Here is a 22,009-nt window from a genome sequence, read left to right as displayed (position 1 = left end):
GTGATTACCCAGAGAACCGTTTTTCCCCGACTAGGAGGTAGGTCGGTGATAAAATCCATGGCTATGACCTCCCAGGGGCGGGAGGGGTTCTCCAGCGGTTTGAGAAGCCCGGGGGGTTTTCCCATCCGTTTCTTAGCTGTGGCGCAAGTGGGGCAGCTGCGCACATACAGCTCCACATCGGCTCTCATACCGGGCCACCAAAACTGCCTCCGTACCAGGTGAAGTGTTTTAATGAAGCCAAAATGACCCGCCAATCTGGCACCATGTACAAGTCCCAATACCTCCTTGCGAAGGGAGGATGGGACATACAGTTTTCCCCCCTGCATCCACCAAGTGTTGGTTCGTTCCAGGCCAGTAGGGAGGAGATGGTGCTCCTCCTCCTGTAAGGAGGCGTCCCGGAGCCGCTGTTGGAAGGCTTCCGGGATACCCTTGAGTGTAGGGGGGGTCTCTGGTCGATGGGCCTGGGAGCGGGTGGTGACGGCTAAGCCGGGGACCTCCCCACGCTGCTCGGGCGTGAACAGGGAGTCGACAGGGCGATCGAAATCGTTGCGATACTGGGGAAGTCGAGACAGAGCGTCGGCTAGGGCATTGTCTTTACCCGGGACATGTTTGAGAGTGAACCGGAATTTGGCGAAGAATTGGGCCCACCGAATTTGTTTGGCGTTGAGCTTTCTAGCTCCCTTGAGAGCCTCGAGATTCTTGTGATCGGTACACACTTCAAACGGCAGTTCGGCACCTTCTAAAAAGTGCCTCCATATGGTGAGGGCATGTTTGACCGCCGCCGCCTCCTTCTCCCAAATAGCCCAGTTGATTTCGGACTGGGAAAACTTTTTGGAGAAGTAGGCGCATGGTCTCAACCGCCCCCCTTCATCCCTCTGCAATAGGGCCCCACCCATGGCCACATCCGAGGCATCCACCTGCACCACGAAAGGCTTGGTGCAATCCGGGTGAGCCAAAACGGGTTCGGATGAAAAAAGTAGTTTTAAACACTCAAAGGCCTGCTGGCACTGGGGGGACCATTGCAAACGGGCTGAGGGAAGCGCGGCGCTAGCCCCCTTGTCCTTGGTACGCAACAGATTGGTGAGAGGAAGCGCAACTTGGGCAAAGTTGGGAATGAAGTTTCGGTAAAAGTTAGCGAATCCCAAAAATTGCTGGAGCTGGCGGCGGGTAGTGGGGGGTTCCCAATCTCGCACCGCCTGGACCTTTGCGGGGTCCATTTCCAAACCTTGGTGGGAAATCACGTACCCAAGAAATGTAATGGAAGGTTGGTGGAACTCACATTTGGATACCTTAGCATACAGTTTGTGCTCCCGCAGCCGCTGGAGCACTTCTCGCACTAGGCGCACATGTTCTTCCATGGTTTCAGAGTAAATAAGTATGTCATCGAGAAATACCACCACCCCCCGAAACAGCAAATCATGTAAAACCTCATTAATCAATTGCATAAACACACTGGGGGCCCCCGAAAGTCCGAACGGCATGACTAGGTATTCAAACATTCCAAAACAGCTGGAAAAGGCCGTTTTGGGTTCGTCTCCTTCTTTAATGCGGATGCGGTGGTATGCTTCCACTAAGTCCAGTTTGGTGAAGATTCGGCCCTCCTTTAATTGTGCTAAAAGGTCGGGAATAAGAGGGAGAGGGTAAGCGTTAGACTGGGTGACCGCGTTTAGCCTACGAAAGTCAATACACAGTCTTAGATCTCCCGTCTTTTTCTTCACAAAGAAGGCCGGGGCCGAATAAGGAGCTTTGGAAGGGCGTATGAAACCCCTCGCCAAGTTGGCGTCCAAATAGTCCCGCAACACCGCCTTCTCACTAGGGCTCATGGGATAGACCTTCCCTTTAGACAGTTTGCCTTCCCCCACGATTTCGATGGCACAGTCCGTCTCTCTGTGGGGAGGTAGTTCGTCACATTCTTTAACATCAAAGACATCCGCAAACTGCGAGTATTCTGTGGGAAGTTGAGGAGGAATGGAGATCGGGTTGGGGGACCCTACCAATGCGGCGGCCGGGGTCCTGAGTACCCGTTCCTTGTCATGCAACCCACAGGGGCTTTCGGGAAACGAGAGCACCCGTTTAACCCAGTCGATGGAGGGGTTATGTCCCCGTAGCCAGTTCATCCCTAATACCACTGGGGTTACAATAGGGGCGATGGTAAAATACAAGCGTTCCCAATGTTCTCCCACCGACATAATCACGGCTGCAGTTCGGTGGGTCACTGGGCCCCGTTTAAAATCGCTCCCGTCCATTTGGGAAAAGCGGAGGGGTCCCGGAAGCCGCTTGCGCCGGACTCCCAGTTTCTTGGCAGCTTCTTCACTAATCATAGTGCGGGCACACCCTGAGTCAACCAAAGCGGGGAATTCTAAACTGGGACCCCCTTTGGGTATGGACAGGTGAACACGTACATACACATTGTCCTCTTGGGCGCTTACCATCGGTGGAGCTCCTTGCACAACGACAGGGGCGGTCTGCTGCGGAGCCCCCTCTACAGCAGACCGACGGCGTTTTTTGCCGGCTGTTCCCACTCTTCCTCCTCGCTGGAAGAGGGGGATGGAGTGGTGGCATTCGGGGACCCGTCCGAATCAAAAGTAGTATTTGTAATCCGGGACCCCGTTGGGCCTGTAGAGGTGGAGATCACATCCTGGGGGCGCGCATGGAGAGCGGAGGGTGCGCCGGAACGCCGGCCCGGTGGCCCGCTCCTGCGGCGGGGCTGGTCCTCAGCGGCCGCCTTCTGCGGTTCGGTCGGGGCTTGGCGAGGGGGGTTTGGACGACCCGCACGAGAGGGGCATTGCGACGCAAAGTGTCCCTTTCCTCCACAGGTCAGGCAGACGCCGGCCTCAAAACGCTTGCGGCGTTCAGCGGCCGAGGGACCCCCGCTCCCTCCCGGTCGGAAGTCTCGGCCCCGGTCACTCTGGGGTCTCGGGTCTCGTCCAACGCGTTGTTTGGACAAGGTCAGGAGTTGTTTGCGATTCTCGATGTCGGCAGCGTGGCGAACCCAACCTTCCACATCCGGGGGGTTCCCTTGCATAAAAGCCCAATGCTGGAGGTCCGGGTTGAGGCCCTCCCTGAAACACTGTACCAAAGTGGCCTCACTCCAGTCCAGGATTCGGCTGGCCAGTGATTGGAACTCACTTGCATACTGCGCCACCGACTTGGTCCCTTGGCGCAGTTGCATCAGGGAGGCTTTAGCCCGCTCACCCAGAGTTGGGTCCTCGAAGCGGTTTCGGAGTGCTACCATAAACTCATCCAGGGTTCGCAGCACCGGCGAGCGGAGTTCATACTGCAACACCATCCAGGCGGCCGCCTCCCCTTGCAGCAGGGAAGCCACGTACTGCACCCGGGACTCCTCGGAAGTGAAGGTTCGGCCTTGTTCTCGCATAAAAATGTCCACTTGGACCATGAAAAAGGTCAACTGGTCTCCTGAACCGTCATAGGTGACTTTCAGGTCCCGACGGGACGGGAGGCTAGGAGGCGCGGGGGGGGCTGCCGGTGTTCCGTCCGGGGGGTTGCCGGCAGGCGGTTGCACTTTCAACGCGTCCAGGGCCGCGGCCATCTCCCCCATCACCCGCCGCATGGACTCCATCTGTTCCTGCATGGCTTGGCGATCCTCCAGCCACTGCCTGCGTTCCTCTTCCATCAGGGCCTCCTTGCGCGCCGGGTCCCCCTCAAGTCCCGTGCTGGGGAAGGCCAAACGGCGATCCTTCGCCGCGGTTCGGGAGAGAGACCAACCCTTGGGGGAGTCCAGCCAATTGTTAAAAAGTCCTCGGCCTTGGTCGGGGATGGGACCCCTAGGCTTCTTTGGCCTGGCACCCTCCTCCTTGGGATCCGGTTTCTCCGGTACCACCGGTCCGTCCGGTGCGTCAGGGGTAGTAGGGGTGTTTTCCTCATCGCCTGACATTCTGTCCCAAAAGGTACAGCAGCAGTTCGAGAGGCAATGACTTGCAACTTAATGTGAGAGATCCCCTCTCTCTGAGTTTACTTCTCCAAATCAAATGTTCAGACGTTGATAAAGAAACAAAGGATTTATTGAAGACATCAGGAGATGAGACAGGCACAGGTAGCAAGTTGCAAGTGAGGGGCTAATCGGGTTTACAGAATATATTGACTCCAGGGCACTGGGGCACTGGGGTTCACACTTATTGTTATGGGAAGTTACAAGCTTGGCATAATACAAAACATCAGACGAGTCCCAGGAAGTCTGGTGAAGCTATCACACTTCCAAGGCAGCATCGGCCTGAGGGAGTACTGACAGGAAGAACAGCGGGGGGGAAGATACATGGGCAATCAGGCCTGGCGCCTGAGACCAGAAGGTGTGAACTGCTTTTACGAGTTCACTGATAGCAGGTGATGGGAAGCAGAGACACATACACAGAGACCCTCACACTGTCCTTCAGTGTTACTACTCTGAAGATGCCTGCCACAGTTGCTAGCGAAACGTCAGGAAAGAAAATTCCAAGACCACGGTTACACAGCCCGGATAACCTACAAGAACCAATGAACTCTGACCGTGAAAGCCTTCGACAACATTTATTACCTTCCCATTTCAAAAGTTCCTGGTATGTGACAAACTGTGCAGGTCTCAGTGGATGCAGTGTCAGCATTTCTTGTGATGATACCCACATCGGAGTCTTTGGTTCAAGAAGGTGTTTGTATTTCTTCCATGTTCTAAATAGAGAAGATTTAACTCTATGTTGCTGAAATGATGTATGCATTTTGATTTTATCATACCATAAATATCCATGCCATCCACTTCTGTTATCGAAACCCTCTAAATCAAGTAATCGTGCATTAGAAAGTTCAATCCAGTCGAGGCAACAGAACCTTTTGACCAACACCATGTCACTGCACATAGTGGCAGTTTCCTTTTACAGTAAAGCGCATGGTCACCCCAACCCTCGTTGCTCCTCCACCGTGCAGCGTGCCATTCAAGCTTTCCTGCTGCATGTCTGATGCCCGGCGTCCAATAACGTATTCAGTCCTTGCTACCCTCCTGAGGCAGCTTCTGGGTATTTGCCATTCTAAAGTCGAGGGTGTTTTGTTTCGAGCCGCCTTTTTACTTGGCTTCTTTGGTGCCTTTCGATGCAACGAACTGGTTTCAGCCTCCAGGCATGACAGAACTGGGGGGGAGGGCGCTGGAGGTTCAAGATGTGTCACTTAACAGTTCTACCCTTCACCTGGTAGTTAGAAAATCCAAAACAGACCAGCTGGGCCATGGCATGACCATATTTCTTCAATCAGCTCCCCCTGGCCAGCCTTGACCGGTCTCGGCTGCGAAGGCTTACTTATGCATACATCCCCCCACCGGTACAGGCCCTCTCTTAGTTCACAGTGACTGGTCTTTCCTCACCAAGTTCCAATTTGTAGTGGTTCTGAGAGGCAGCCTGGCTGACATTGGGCTACGACCCTAGACATTTGGAGCTCATTCCTTCTGGATTGGAGCAATCACTTCAGTGTCTGCGAGTGGTTTGTCTCACAGTGACATACAGTCCATAGGTCAATGGAGATCATTTGCATGCAAAGTATATATCCGCCGGTGAGACCATCAGAACATGCGTTCTATCATGCCCTTTTGTCTTCTTCTCTTTTAGGCTTGGTGCAGTCTGTTTGGATTGTCAGTCATAGCATAGTCCATTGGGCTGGTCGCTATGCTTCCTCCTCAGGTTGGGGTGCATCTTTGGGCTTGGATCAATGGTTATGTGTCAAATGGATTGACCGCTGGGGCATGCTTTGGATCTCTATCACCCCCACAGTAAGGAACAATGTTGTGCCATCCCACCCCCCCTGATGCTATTGTAACTCAACTCGGGGGAAATGACCTTCTGGCCCAGAAGGCCATTGACCTCTTATTGTCCATGGTAGCTGACCTTTGGGAGCTGCACTCTAGGCTGCCAGACACCCAGCTGTTCTGGTCTCAGCTGCTGGAGCAGCAGGTTTGGTGTAACCAAGGGTCAACTTTGCCAGGAAGAAAGTGTGCAAGATGGTTGAGCGTTTTGTTGAATCTGTCAAGGGTACAGTTATTCACCACCTGGACATTTCTTTTCAACAACTTGCATTGTACCACCTGGATGGCGTTCACTTGTCCTGCTGCTGTCAGGACCTGTGGCTTCATGGAATTTGGGATTCTCTTCTTTATTGGTTGCAGCAATAGGAGCATTGGTGGGAGCTGGGCAGTTGCACTGATCTTTGGTGGTTTTGGCATTGGGCTGGATGAATTTTGGGGAAGATGCGCCTGCGTGCCTACCGGAAGCAGCCGGGCACATGCCCCGGCTGCTTCCGTTGCCAGACACATGGTCGGGCCATCTTCTCTCTGCCCCTCGGGTCAGCCTATGGCTGCAGCAAATGACAGGCTGCTGCTTGGGGCATGGGGCAGGGAGCTTTGATGCAGATGTGTCGGTGTTGCCATGCCCTTTTGTCAGAAACAACGGAACTACCCTCACTCCCTATATTCAAGGTGTTTTTTCTTCTGTTTCCATCACAGCTTAGGCGGTTTTGGCATTGGGTTGGATCCATTTTGGGGAAGATGCTCCTGGGGGCCTGCCTTCCCCCTTTTTGGGGACCCCCATAAGGGGGGGTGGAGACCTACTGTGGATGCCCAGCTCAGGGCTGTCATGTGGTTCCACTCCCAGGTGGTGAAGGAATCAGAGATTTATGTCCTGGATCTGTGCTCCATGCTTCACCAATGCTCCATTTTCTCTAGGGGAACTGATCTCTGTAATCTGGAATTCAGAGGAACTAGTACATACATCCTGGAGCTATGTGGCATTGCCCTTCTTAAACTCTGGCATTGACAAACAGAACCTGTTTGAGAATATTTATGAAAAGTAATCATTTCTCAGCTATCGGGTGTGAATGCCTTAACTTCACTCTGTTTAGCTACTCAAGCTTATGAAATTGTTCTAAGATGCTAATAAGAGCAAAATGTAATGTAATCAAGTGAACAAATTAATGCACTAATCTGTATCACAGAAGCCAGTATGTGTACAGTCAGTTTTAGCAATGAATCTGTTCAATGAAAAATAGGTTATGTAAAATGCAATTATGCCTCAGAACAAAAAAAAAAAAAAAAACTCATGGAAAAGAACATCCCCATAGTGCTTTTATTAATATTGTTGAAGTTGGGAAGCAGTGTTCGAGGTACTCTGAACTACTGCTTAATAAGCGGATTGCAAATATTACAACACTGTTGGATTCTATTTCAACTTTTCATTGCACTCTGATTGTAATCTTATATGTAATATATGGCATTTTCTGTACTGTAGCCCAGTTAAATCTACTGAAACTACACCAAGTGAAATGGTGGCTTGTCAAGGACACAATGTGGAACATGAAAGGCATGCTGTGTTCTATATAAAAGGTTAAGAAACAGTTTAAGATTGAATTAGATGTTGCTTCATTTAGTCTCTTGATCAGCATCACAAGACTTTCAGAAGAGGACCCCTTTTTAGCATTGTAACAGTTTTATCTTGCCTGCCCTTCCTCCAAGTACCTCATAGTGGTCTACACGGTTTCCCCCTCCCTTTTATCTTCACAATAATCCAGAGGGGTAGTTTAGGCTGAGAAATAATAATTGGGGCAATATTACCCATTAACCTTTGTGGTTGAACAGGGATTTGAACCCAGGTTTCCCCAGTTCCTAGTAGCACCATTTAGTTGTTACATTTTACCACACATACAGACAAATGCTACATGCAATCCTGCTGACAAGTGTGGTCACCATTTCTTCTGAAATTATGATTGTGTGTATTGGGAGGATTGTGTACAGAGCATTTGTCCCCTACTTGCAGTCACAGGGCCAGGAACAACTGAAAATGGTTAGTGTCTCTCTAATTGCTACACCATGAGAAGTTAAAGATTGGGAGCTAGCATTTTCTCATCTCCCAGAGAAGCTGTATGCAACTCTTGTTATCAAAGTCATCATCCTGTTCATGTACTCTCTCTCGCCTCTGGGCTGGGAATTTGGTAGGCTGGATTTGGCTGTGTGGCCTCCAGTTGATATCTCTTGGCCTAACCTAACATTGTCTACCTGGAGTGTCAGTAACCATCCAAGATTTCATGCAGACATAATCTTTCTCTTTGCAATCTGATATCCTGTAAGCAGAGATGCTGAAGACTAAGCCCCAGAACTTTTCCATGTAAGAAAGATACATTCCTCTACGGAAAAATGAACAAACTTCCTTTCTGTAAAAATGCTGGATAAAATAGGGGTGGGCTGGTTAGAAAGCACATGAGCTCCACATCGTCACAGGAATCTTAAGGGTATCAAATCCTTCCTAGGCCCAAGGTCAGGCTACAAGTTTTAAAAGAAAATTGGAACAAAAAAATTACTATCTCACATTTCAATAGGGTTGTCAGCTCCAAGTTGGGAAATACCTGGAGATATTTAGGGAGAGGGTGGGGTTTAGGGAGGGGAGGGACTTCAATGGGGCATAATGCCATAAAGTCCACCTTCCAAAGAGGTCATTTCCTCCAGGTGAACTAATCTCTGATGCCTGAAGATCATTTGTATCAGTGGGAGATTTCGAGCCACCACCTGGAGATTGGCAATCCTACATTTCAAATATATATGTAAACCAGTGAAATTTAAGTTTTAGAATTAATTTTGAAATGTTGGGGGAAACAAAGTTTTTCAGAGAGATTCCAGGCTCTGAGTAGCAGCAGCAGCAACAACAGTAAAGGTATAGATACATATTACACATTTTGATGCCTAACAGCAGCTTCAGCCAAAATACTGAACTTTGTTATAAAACTTTTCATTTCCCAAATTTCAAAGTATAATGCAAAAATTGAGGAGTTCTATATCTGTGGGATTTTTTTAAAACTTCATCACAAAGTCCCTTCCCCATCCAATGTACTAATAATGCAGGGAAACAAACATGGAAAGCCTCTCTCTGGCCCTATAAACAGGAAGTTTGTAGGGGGAAAAAAAAACTGTGACCACACTTTGCACAATTGCCTCGGTACACTGGGGAACAATTTGCAGAGGAGGAGGAAGTCCCTTATTAGAGCAAATCTGGGCTTCACTTATAAATCTGAGTGTTGTTTTTACCCCCACCCCTGCATCAAATTCTGTTAACACATGATTAGCGTGTGTGTGTGTGTGTGTGTGTGTGTGTGTGTGTGTGTAGCACCAACTCCATTATGCTTCCAAGCCTCAGTCCTGGGGGAAAAAGTACATTCTTGCCCAGTTTTCCATGCTAGATAAATACTTTGATTTAATCTTCTCTGTATAATTAATTTCAACTATTTTTATCACATATCACCCTTATTCAAATATGTCCCTGCATGAGACTTTTGGTACTGTGGCTATATTTCTTAGAAGTCTTCTCTCTTAAACAGTTCCATTTTTCTGTCTTCGAATATCGCCCCTTCATCATTTTAATCTATCCTTTTTGAGGCTGAGAGAGTGTGACCTAGTCCAAGGTCACGCAGTAAGCTTGACGGCTGTGTGTGTGGGGGGGTGGTGGTGGCTTAACCTAGGTTTCCTCAGTCCTAGTCTGACACTCTTGCCATTACACTAGACTGTCATCACTGACACAACACCACCTCTTGCCCTCCCTACAAATTCTTGTCTGGCTTTCTGAAACAGCTCCACCTTTTCTTAATGGATATCTCCTGTCCTTGAACACCTCTCTGATGCCACATCTCTCTTTCTCTTCAAATTCCTCCTCAAAACTCACCTCTTCTGTGAAGCCTTTTGCTTAACCCTTTGTTTACCCAGCCAACCAAAATTAAGCCGAAGGATCTGTACCTGCATTAGTTAGGGTTGCCAGGTCCCTCTTCACCACCGGCAGGAGGTTTTTGGGGTGGAGCCTGAGGAGGATGGGGTTTAGGGAGGGGAGGGACTTCAGTGCCATAGAGTCCAATTGCCAAAACGGCCATTTTTTTCCAGGGGATCTCTATCGGCTGGAGAGATCAGGTGTAATAGCAGGACATCTCCTGCTAATACCTGGAGGTCGGCAACCCTAGCATTAGTACATACTCTCTTACTGTTAATTCTTGCTTCTCTCCAACCTCACTGCAACCCTCTGTTGGCTTTTATTGCTTATGGTACTACTGCAAGAGCCATGCATCTTGATGGCACTCTATGCCAGTAAACAAATGAACAAACACATAGGTGCTATTTACACAGCCCAAATAATGCACTTTCAATCCACTTTCACTGCACCTTAAAGATCGTTTGCAAGTGGATTTTGCCAGTTTCGGACAGTAAAATCCACCTTTAAAGTGCATTGAAAGTGGATTGAAAGTGCATTATTTGGGTTGTGTAAATAGCACAATCTCATGCCCCACTGCTCTCTGAATGAGGCCTTTTTCAAGTACCCCAAAGCAGCATAATACATGCGGCATAATAAGATGGTGGAATTCTGAGGAAGCAGGAATTGCTGCAGCATTTTTTATTGCTGGTGGGGATTTTTAAAAACATTCTTCCCGTATAAAAACATCTGGATGCAAACAAAATTAGAGAAAGGCTGTAAACCAGCCCTTTGCATCCTGTGTTAGTTTCCCACTGAAAGGAATAATTAACTTAGAGGAACTCCAAACAAAGCAATCCTGTACCCACAGTCTGAAGTGGTGCAGCCTATTAGCACCTCAGTATGTCTTAACTCATGCAGCTGAATGAGGGAGAATTCTGAGGCAGCAAAATAGGCTGGGGCCCCTTCAGACTGCAGATGAGGGAATCACACTTTTAATGTCCCCTATGAAAAAAGTCCCCACACATTAAAAAAAATTACCGTATCAGAGAGAAAGGTTGTAGCCTGCCATGTCCACTTACAGTGAAAGATTAAACTAGGGGAATTCTAAACAAATATAATCCTGCCACTGCAGTCTGAAGTGGTCCCCTCCATCCTGTCACCATTTCAATTGATTAACCAATGGGAATTGGTTTTTAATGGTTTTAAGGTTTATTGTATATTATGGTTTTAAGGTTTATTGTATATTATGGTTTTTGTGTATTGTATGTTGTTTTTTATAATGTTAGCCACCCTGAGCCCAGCCTTGGCCAGGGATAGAGGGTGGGATCAAATAAATAAATAAATAAATAAATAAATAAATAATTCTGAGGGAGGTACAGACCTCAGGATTAATTTGAATGGAAGTAGTGCATTCATTAATGCATTCAATTTAATAGCACAATGTTTCGTGTTGCATTCAGTTTAAATTGATTTCTTGCTGTCAGGAAAATTGTACCTTGGCCAAATTGACTTCTTATAAGCGACTTTAAAAAAAAAAGTGTGTGGGAATTACACTGCCAAAGTTGCAAAGAGGTGAAAACTCTTAACTTACTTGAAGGAGAAGCGCAGGAAGGTGTAGAGGTCTGAGGCAGTCCCCAGCCTTTCATGTTATAAGCAGAGACCCGGACATAATAATTTCGGCCCTGTAAAAAAAAAGAAAATCCTAAGTTTTGCAAACCTGTAATATCTTGGAGTCAGACAGTTAATCACAGGCAATGAAGTGAATCTGATGCAGTGGTGCAGCTTACATTTGGGACCCCCTCCTCTAAATCCATGAACTGGGACCCAGGACATCTGTCTCAAAGTCTAGACCTAAAGGCACCACCGATTCAATGGTCCCAGGGTGTGTCTTTTAAGTCATTGGTTCCCAACCTTTTTGGTATGGTGACCCACAAGTCCAAATTTACTTGGTGTAGTGACCCATCCAGAGCTGTCCCAAGGTTTTTGTGTGTGTCCTAGGCAAACTATGACCTTGGCACCCATCTTGTTCAGTATTCCATTTTCTACAGTGGCTAACCCATCTCCACCCATCTGTAATCAACATCCATTGTTCAGGAAGTTGAATAGGTGACTCACACTCCCTGCTTTAGTAGGTAGGCCACATCAGGGCGATTGGCTAAAGCAGGAGGGAAGAGGGATAGACAGAACTATGTATTTGGGACTACCGTATATACCCGTGTATAAGCCAACCTGCGTATAAGTAGAGGTGTCTAATTTCTCCCCAAAAATGGGGAAAAATTAGGCACCCGCGTATAAGCCGAGGGTCGGCTTTTAACCCCTCCCCCCCCCCGCAGGCTTACCTGGGCTCCTGGCGCAGGAGCAAGCGGCGCGTTCCTGGCGGCGGCAGCGGCACGACCGGGCGAGGGCCGGGGCAGCCTCCCTGGAGCTGCAGAAGGCCGCCCCAGGCCGCTCTCGGCCGCCAGAAGCGGCGGCGCGGCCGGGCGAGGGTCGGGGCCGCCGCCCCAGGCCGCCCCAGGCCGCTCTCGGCCGCCAGAAGCGGCGGCGCGGCCGGGCGAGGGTCGGGGCCGCCGCCCCAGGCCGCCCCAGGCCGCCCTCGGCCGCCAGAAGCGGCGGCGCGGCCGGGCGAGGGCCGGGGCAGCCTCCCTGCAGCTGCAGGAGGCCGCCCCAGGCCGCTCTTGGCAGCAGGAAGCGGCGTGGGCCCGGCGGCGGCGGCAGTAAGTTCCCCCCTCCCTCCTCCTCCCTCTTCCCTCTTCCCTCTTCCCTCCTCCCTCCTCCCCCCTCCCCTACCCTATCATATTGACCCGCGTATAAGCCGAGTTCGGCTTTTTCAGCCCTTTTTTGGGCTGAAAAACTCGGCTTATACGCGAGTATATACGGTAGTTGCAAGTGAGCCAGGGCTCTGCGAGCGGAGAGCAACAGCGACAAAGAGTCCATAAATAGAAGCAGCCTAGCATGAAGCGAAGGAGCCTAGCGAGTTAAGCATCTTGCAAGTTTAATAGCAGGGCGAGGAAGCCAGGGTGCTAGATCCTTATTCAATACAGGAGAAGCACAGGGCATAGAGGGCAGGGCACTTATCCCTTTTCATCTCCAGGATAAACACACCAAAAATAAATAAATTACATACCAATTATTAAGGTAGAAAGCCTGCGGGGATCACGGAGCTATCCAGTGTACTGCATGGAGTGTCACATATATGACTATCTGCCTGCTGGACAGAAGTTATGGGTGTGTGCTTGGTGCGAGGAGCTCCTGGCCCTTAAGGAGTGAGTTCATTTCCTTGAGACCAAGGCAGCACAACTGGAGGAGCTGAGACAGGCAGAGAGAGTGGTGGACCTTGGGGATGCAATAGATGCATTTCAGTCCTGGGGTGATGGCTCCCTGCCAGTTATGAATAATGGAGCCCTTGGTGAAGAAGGCCATTGCTCTGAGGTAAGGGGATGTGGTGCCTTAGAAGGGACTCTGTCCTTGGTAGATGAACAGATATCATCTCCTGCTGAGGATATGCTTCTGAGGGGAAGGGGGCTTCTTTTAGTGGGGGATTCAATTCGTACAGCGCATTCCTGAGATTTGGCATGCTTGGACGGTGGGGAGGAGGCTCTAAAGCCATTCCCCCACACGCCGAAAAACAACAGAAAAGCCTTTTAGAGGCAATTCAGGTGGTGCAATTCAATATGAATTCAAATTGTTGGTTCAACAGGTAGTGTTCACCAGGTAGTGTTCCAACATGTATGCTCTTGGCTTCAGAACTGCTGTTTTTATTCATATGCAAATATAATTGATGAATGCATTTATTAATCAATGAAAACGAATGTGTTGGATCCAGAGGGAAATTTCTAATATAACAGAAACTGGGGGCAATTTCTGATGATCTCTTCCTCCCACAGCAGACCTCCAATTCCTCTCTGCCTCCTGGGGGATCCCTATCCCCCAGAGGCAACTATGGGGCTGCATTTTAGGCTGTGCTGGGAGGGTGTAGGCAGATAAGTTTCACTCTGCTGATGGAAATGCCTTCCACCAGTGGAGATTTGGCAAAGTAGGTTTGCCAACCTCTGGAGATCTCTCAGAATTAGAACTGGTCTCCTGATGACAGAAACAATTCCTCTGGAGAAAATGGCTGCTTTGGAGGATGGACTATATAGCATTAAACCCCACTGAGGACCCTCCTATCATCCATTCCTATAAAAACACACCTGTTTCCATTTATTTATTTATTTTTAGTTGGATTTATATCTCGCCCTATCCCGGCCAAAGATGGGCAGGTTACAAGCATGAAACACAGATACATTAAAATACTTAAAAATAATTTATCGTTAAAACCAGTCATACAAGATCAGCTCTAAAATCAGACAATGCCCACCTCACGGGCATGCTGGTCAGTGGCCAGTCCAGTGGAAAGGCAGCCAGGTCCCCCCCCCCATTATTCAAAGGCTCTAACTTAATAAGTTGCAGGGGGGAGAAAGGGAGGCCAACTACAATGGAAACCATTGCTGCCCTCAACCATAGGCCTGGTGGAACATCTCAGTCTTACATGCCCTGCTGAACTGTGCCAAATCCCACAGGGCCTGGGTCTCATTAGACAGAGTTCCTCCAGGGTGGGGCCAGAGTAAAAAAAAAGCCCTGGCCATGGTTGGGGTCAGCTGGATGCTTCTTAGGCCGGGGACTAATAGCAAGTTGTTATTCACTCAGCCTAACGCTCTTTGGGGGGCATACCAGGAGAGGCGGTCCCACAGATATGATGGTCCCAGACCTTTTAGGGCTTTAAAGGTTAGCACCAAGACCTTGAATGTGATCCGGTACACCACCAGGAGCCAGTGCAACTGATGGAGCACATATTGAATATGTGCCCCCAGTGGGGTCTCCATAGGACCCTTGCCACCGCATTCTGGACCAGCTGGAGCTTCCAGTCTCATGGGTAGCCCTGGATAGAGTTAGTTACAGTAGTCTAGCCTGGAAGTGACCATTTCATGGATCACTGTAGCTAGGTCAGGTCAAGACAGGTATGGGCCAGCTGCCTAGCCTGGTGGAGGTGGGGAAAAGCCACCTTGGCTGTGATCTGTGCCTCCATTGATAAGAAGGCATCCAGAATCACACCCAGGCTCTTGATGGAAAATGCAGATGTTAATTGCATGCCAGCAAGAGATGGGAGCTGCTGCACTGCCTTTGTCCTGTGCCGGCCCAGCCACAGGACCTCCGTCTTTGATGGATTCAGCTTCAGCTGACTCTGTTTCAACCATTTCATCACGGCATCCAAACACCTGGCCAGTGTTTCCGGGACGATGTCTGGTTTGTCGCCTATCAACAGATATAGCTCGGTGTCATCAGCGTACTGATGGCAACCCAACCGGAAACTCCAAACCAGCTGGGTGAGGGTATCTGCTGGTGCACTAGGCAGCTGGTACACCAGCCAGATAGCCAAGCTGTCCTCGGCATCCCACACTAGACCAACACATTCAATGCCAGCGATCTTTGGGTTGGAGAAAGCCCTGAAGAAGAAAGTTACTGCAGCCAGCTGCCTGTGTTTCCCTAATGAAGATGTGGAGATAGAATTGTTATTATAGCCATCAGACATGGAGTCAAGATTGGATCTCTCCAAAGCCTTTGATCTGCCCTAAAGATTAGCTTTCATTCCACTCCTTTTTTATCCCGCCCCCCGCATCCCTCCTACTAACATAAAGACATACAAAACAACCCCAATCTGGCCTGCCTATTCCTTTGTGATTTTTTTTTAGATGTTGGACATCGGACATAATGTGCTTAGTGACAGACAGTTCTTGCCAGCAGCATGGCACTCAGCCACTCTCCTGCAGCAGCTGAAATTCAAGGGTAGAGAGCTCAGAGACAATCTCAACAATTAACTTCACATTTACCATTGTTAGGCCGGTGATTGTGCACCTCAAAGTCTGAAGATTATCCATGATGATTTCCCCTGCCAAAGGAGAAAAGTCCTCCGAACCACTCCACTCCACTAGAAAACAAATCAAACAAGGGAAGGTTAGTCAGATGTTGCTGGCAGATAAAAGCGTGTTGACATTTTACTGTTCCCTTCCCCCATCTTCTCCCAGGACTAAATTGTCTCTGTGTATGGATGTAGCAAGATGTGCTGCTGTTTCAGGATCATTGTTTGTCCTGTGCCTACACATTGATAGAAGATTGTTTTAAATAAGCCAAGCAAATGTGATTTAAACAGTTTACAGTAACAAAGAGGCAATAGGAAAGAAAGGTGATTTAGATGTATTCATACAACCAAACGAGTACATCGTTCAATGGATTGCTGGGTAAGATAAAAACTGGCAATCGAGTTCCTGGAGTTTTAAAATGCTAAAAGCAGCCATGTGTGTGTATGCGTGGAGTGTGTGTAGATTTTGAATGAGGCATGGGAGAGGAGAGTTCACTCTTTCATTTGCACCACCTTCCAGACCTCCAACACCCCCCTCCTGTTGCTGCTGTTTGCCCAGGGCCAGATTAAGGCATGCTGAAGCCCTCAACTATGTCAAGTTTAAGATGCCCCAAAGCATTACCAATAACCTCTACAATGTGTACTATTGTAACTTTGGAAATGTAGGGTTTTCTTAATGTAGAGGTCCTTCATAATCTGAGGTTCTCTAAACCATAGATTATTTCATTTGTGTGAAAATTCAACTCTTTGTTAGCCCCATGGGGAAAATGCATACAGATACCCATATATTTCTCAATGCGGCAAATAGAAACTTTTTTTGAGGAGGGGAGATAATTGAGATCAGGAAAACTGTGGGAGGAGGATTAATACAAATCCTCATCACCCCTGTATTAGGGCTGCCACACAAAAGATCGGATATTGATTCTCCTACAATTTGGGCCTGGGTAGGTAAGATTTAATGTTGCTTACAAGTTTCAACTTGTCTAGGTGGGTACAAAATAGTGCTGCTAAAAGAAATTCTCTTAATTCCTCTTTACCCAGTTTCTCCCTAAAATCCAACAACAGTTTCTCCTTGAAATCCAACAACAAAACCCCCCAACAAATCTTTTCCTTTAAAAAAAAAAAAGGAATTTGCAATCTGTTTCTAATCAGTTTCTTTTTGATCAAAGAGAAATTCCATGAGAAAAGGGGCTGGAAGGGAGGTTCTGCAAGTCAATCAGATTTTCACTTTCTAGATGCTCAGAGGCAGGCAAAACAAACCTTTACGTGTAATATAAAACAATGACAAGGGCTGAAGTAGCAAAAGGGTGTGTGGATTTCTCTTCAAAGAGAAATCTAAGAAAAATGAAAGAAAACTCCCTTTTAAAGGAGAAAAAAAGAGAGAAATCAATGGCTACATCTAAAAAAGTGAATTTTGAAAAAGGAAATGCCCCTCTCCATAACAGTGCTAGTGTAAAATTCTTGAACAATCTTCTTCCCTCCCTGATCGCATAAACAGCAAAGACAAACAAACTCGCTGGTTTCAAAATGTATTTATGAAGGATATTTATAGGTAGTCTACCCAATAAAAGGAGATATTCACCTTTCTACTGAGACATTGTAGAGTAGCAGATAGCCCAACAGAGGATTTTAAGAATACATGCTATCCTTTCATCCACTATATCAACAATTGTAGAGACTAGGTTACCCTCCAGAAAGAGCAGGGCTTTTCTTGCCGTGGCTCCTGCTGTTTGGGACCCCCTCCACCCGAACATTCAGCAGTCTCTCTCCTTTCTATGTGGGAATCAAATGCTGTATACTTTTTGAGGCCAGATTAAGCAAGTTATTCTTGTTCTTATTGGGTCCGGGTATTTTTTGTTGTTGTTAGTTTAAACTACCTTCAGATGCTTTTTTGATATAAATAATGTAATAATCAGCATTTCCTTGGGCTTGTAAGAATGGGCGAGAGCCAAGCACTGACTCATTCCTTCCTGCCCTCCCTCTCATGATCTGCCTAAACTTATTGAATCAGCATTGCTGTCAGAAGGACATCTTGCCTCTGCTTAAAAACCTCCAAAGAAGTACAGCCCACCACCTTTCAAGGAAGCCTGTTCCACTGAGGAACTGCTCTGGCTTGCATCGTTTTAAAGGTGAGTTGTTTTAATTTGTCTTTCCTGGAATCTACCTTTGGAGCCATGATAACACAAAGGCAGTCTATAAATATGGTAAACAAATAAATTATTAAAATGTATTTTGTATCCATACATATTTTAGCTACAGTAACTTTAATGGATGCATTGCTTTCCTTGGACTCAAGTTATTAGCAATAATTTGCAAAGGTATGGGAATCATGAAAGGGGATGACCAATTTTGGATTAAAGCTCATTCTGAAAGTTCTTCAGGAAGTAGGTGTCCCATGTCCCAAGAAGCATCTAGGGGACTGTTTGGAACTGTCCCCAATAAATGCCACTAATTTCACTTCTTAATCTGTTAATATAATTTTTGTACACAGTTCAACTACATTTTTGGTTCCACCCACCATATATTCTAAGTACTCAAAGCACAATATTGTGTACCTGGAAATATGTAAAACTTCCCTCTAAACACCACGTGCTGCTGCTGTTCTTGCAGTTTAAGGTGCAATTCTTTCCGTTTACATCTATTAGATATTTATTATGACATAATAACGACCACACAAATCCCTCCCCATATATCTTCAACGTGATAAGGGCTTTTTGTTTCAGTTTATTTAAAAAAAAAAACAACTTCGACTGTTAATTGGCTCTCCAAGCAGTCATTTCAATGGGGGTCCTGCACACTTGCTTTTTAAAAGGAAAACAAATTTGGGGAGTTTATTTATACAACTTCCATTATTGTGTCGCCTTCGGCCTTTTGTCTAATTATGTGAAAATCCTTAAGCATTGGCAAGAGGGGGATGCCATCATGTCAAATGTGATCTCATAGCAATGTTACTATGTTAAAATACTGATGCATGAATCACATCGAACAGGTAAGTGAACTTAGAATTTCTCCTCAGGTCAGATTTGCTAAGGATGGTTCATAGATATACATTCTTCACTTGATGACTCTTATGAGTGAATGGGGTAGAGATATCACAAATTTTGTGGCAAACATGATCTTACTATGTTCAACCTGTGACAGTCAGACATGAGCCCATCAGCAGGTCTGTTCAGTTTGGCCCAGAACAACTCAAACCCCTGCTTAATTGGTTTGCATCAGGCTTTTTTCAAAGCAGTATGGGCCAAAAAAAGATGCTGATCCAAACAAATCAGCAACCATTAACATTGTTAACACTACATGGTACCTATGTCATTTGTGACTGATTTAGCTTTCTATTTAAACAATTTCCTGCCAAGAGGATCAGTGGCACAACAAGGATCAAGGGCAGTGTGAGAGAAGATGCAGGCACAAAAAGCTGACTGCACTGTACAATCCTGTTAGGAAGGAATAATTGCAGGGCCAGATTAAGACACGCTGTGTCCCAGTGTCCCAAAGCATTACCCAAAATGGTAATTTAGTAATTTTTAGTTGTGTTTTTTTTGTAACTAGAGGCCCCTCATGAACTGAGTCCCCGAAGCTTACTTATCTTGCACATAAATCCAGCTCTTAATAATTGAATCACAGAAAAGAGGAGTAATCCACAAATCCTTAAATCCCGCAAAAGGTAAATAATTGAATCAACCCCACTGAACAGCCATGACAAGTCAATGAACAGACAAAAAGTCCATCAAAAATCAGCTCCCTGTTTGCAGCTGGCATACAGGATGCAAGCCAAACTCAGTAGGTGTTCAAGCACCCTGAGCTTAAATCGGAGTCTAGGACTGCACGCTAAATCTATCTGGACAGCTACCAGACATCTGGGAGAAGAGAGTGTAAGCAAGTATAGAAAAATCAGGTGACAGACAACTGTGGCCCTGTGCCATCTTCATAGCACCTAGTTTGGCTGACTTCTTTTAGGGCGAAAACGCATGGTTGCTTTAGCTTGTTTATTCCCTGTTTCAGCCAGGATTCAACCAGGATCGAATGCATGTGTTTTGCTGAATGTGCGTTCGATCCTGGCTGAATCCTGGCTGAAACAGGGAATAAACAAGGCTAAAGCAACCATGTGTTTTCGCCCTTAGCTTCCCAGATTTTGCAGGGTGGGAGTGGAGGAGTGTCCAGAGGCACAGAAGACGCTGGCCAAGAGAGAGACATGCATTCAACCTGATGTTTGCCACCCGACTTCAGACACAGGCCTGACTTTTGAGAGTGCACCATGCCTTTCAAACATAATGTGAGAAGCAGCACTCCCAAGTCAAAGAAACATTTAACTTGTGTCCATTAACCTTGAGTTCCCTGAGGCTTTAACAACATAAGCACCACAGGCTTTGTTGAGAATCTACAGTTCTATCTCCAGCCACCACTATGAAAATTTAGAGGCTGTTAATGTAACATCTTGTATGAGTTCTGCCTGCGTAGAGCCGCCTTTCATTACAGCATGCCTGTAAGTGTCATTATACTTGATGGCCTGTCACATTTTCCATTGTAAACCATGATTTTCTGGGCTTTATAACTTTTGCTGCATTAAATCACTTAGACTGAAAGCTGGGTATACAAGCTGCCAAACCAAACGTGTTCCATTACAGTGCCAGCATAAATTGGAGAAGACTATCTCAGGTTGTTTAATTTCAAACAAAAGGAATGTGCAGTCTTGTCAGGCACCATCTTTTTCCATCTGCTGGCCAAAAGGAAAAAAAATGGGCTTCAGTTTGGGGCCAATCTCTGTCAGCGTGGACTGTAAAACCACATCATATAATATTGTGGTGAAAAGAATCAAGTAGCAAAGTTAACAGCAGCATCAAACTCACTAGCTATGTTTCTGATTTTTTTTAGCTCAACTGCCTAAAAATGGAAAGGTTGGAAAGGGGGAAACATTGGAAAAGACAGCCTCAGACCTTATTTCAAAATAAGCTTTTGACTATCATAACTGCAGAAAAAGAGTGAAAGACTGTGGAATGCCCTCAAATCTTCCGAACCAAGAGACGTGCTTCACAAACCATCTACAAAATCAATAGGACTAAAGACGAGTTAGAATTATGGCTTAAGTAGCACATGAATCACAACCCAAGATTACCTAAAGAGGGAGTGGGAGAAATTCTACCCAAAGATTATGTTAAAGGAAGACTTTGAAATACGATTTTAAATTAATGGATTGCCTTCTCTTCCTTTTGCACCTGGTCATCCAAATTCAACTATGCTACCTCTAGAACTAAGTGTCTTTGCACCCCTCTCCCTGCTCAATCCTTCAGTCATACATAGTATACAGCATTCCCCCTTCCCAGCTTCTGGTCAACCTATCCCAGATTCTTGCTCATAGTTCTTTCTTGTGGATTTTTATTCTACCATAAAGCTTTTCACGGAGAAACCTTTTACACTGTAAACTGCTCTTATGTGGCATTATTAAAGAGCAGCCAACACTTTAGCATTTTTTTCTTCTTCAGTAGACCTAGGGATGATGTGACATTGGTCTGTTTTTGTATTTCACAGAGCATTCAGTTGCCTGACTGCAGTGAAAAACCTAGCTTTTTCTCTTAGGTGTCCTGATTTGCTATTCTTCATCAGAGTCTAAAGAAAAAAGAAAAAGCTGACCCCCAGACCTCAAGTTCTAATGACTTGCAGGGAAGTGACAAGCCCTAGCCCAAACCTGAAAGCAGGAAGAGTATAGCTCCTTCTTTTGTGTCTGAAGGAATAGGGTACCCTCCCTTCCCCACACCATCAGTTTCTTGCTGCAAGATTTCTTGCTTTAAGGCCTGGAAACAGAGGAGTGCATTGAAGGCAGGCAAAAGAAGAAAATAGTAACAATGGCACTCCAGCTTACAATATATTTCTCTGGAGGGAAGCAGCCTATATTTTCTTTCACTTCAGCCTGGGTTCGTTGCCTGGTGAAAAGAAAAAGAAAATTGCCATGCACCACAAGTAGGAAGTCTATGGGCAAAAGCACTCTAATGATTCCATTAATAAAGAGAAATACACTTTTTATTATGCATTAGTAGAATGCATAATCATCCAGTTTTGCCCAAACACCAGAGCATCTCTAATGTCATTGGCAACATGATGGTGTCACTTCTGGAAGTTACATCAATGTGCTGACAGCGTCAAGGCCCAGACCTCAATTTGTTCCTGATGAGACTCCACCCACCCCTCCCTCGCCGGTTGTTCAGGGGGTATCTGGCCCTATGAATTACAGAGCCAGCGTGGTGTAGTGGTTAAGGTGTTGGACTAGGATCTAGGATACCCAGGTTCGAATCTCCATTCTGCCATGGAAACTTGCTGGGTGTCCTTGGGCCAGTCACACACTCTCAGCTGCAACCCTGGCAAGTATTTGGATGGGACCTGGGTTCATATCCCTACTCTGCCATGGAAGCTTGCTGGGGGACTTTGG

The 22,009-nt window shown here is 46.7% G+C and overlaps 1 protein-coding gene across 1 annotated transcript in view; it reads right to left on the bottom strand.

Moving 5' to 3' along the window:
* The window catches only part of ANKFN1 (ankyrin repeat and fibronectin type III domain containing 1), a 235,885-nt gene that overhangs the window by 128,859 nt on the left and 85,017 nt on the right, over nucleotides 1-22,009 (bottom strand). The window contains exons 6-7 of the mRNA XM_056863608.1: nucleotides 15,560-15,657; nucleotides 11,284-11,374 (exon numbers count right to left, since the gene is read on the bottom strand). Of these exons, the coding sequence (XP_056719586.1) occupies nucleotides 11,284-11,374; nucleotides 15,560-15,657 (189 nt within the window). The remainder of the gene's footprint in view (nucleotides 1-11,283; nucleotides 11,375-15,559; nucleotides 15,658-22,009) is intronic.

The sequence above is a fragment of the Euleptes europaea genome, chromosome 1 (assembly GCF_029931775.1).
Source record: "Euleptes europaea isolate rEulEur1 chromosome 1, rEulEur1.hap1, whole genome shotgun sequence".
Classification (NCBI taxonomy): Eukaryota; Metazoa; Chordata; class Lepidosauria; order Squamata; family Sphaerodactylidae; genus Euleptes; species Euleptes europaea.
Note: the sequence above shows the minus strand (reverse complement) of the source record. Positions and strands in the feature narration are given on the sequence as shown.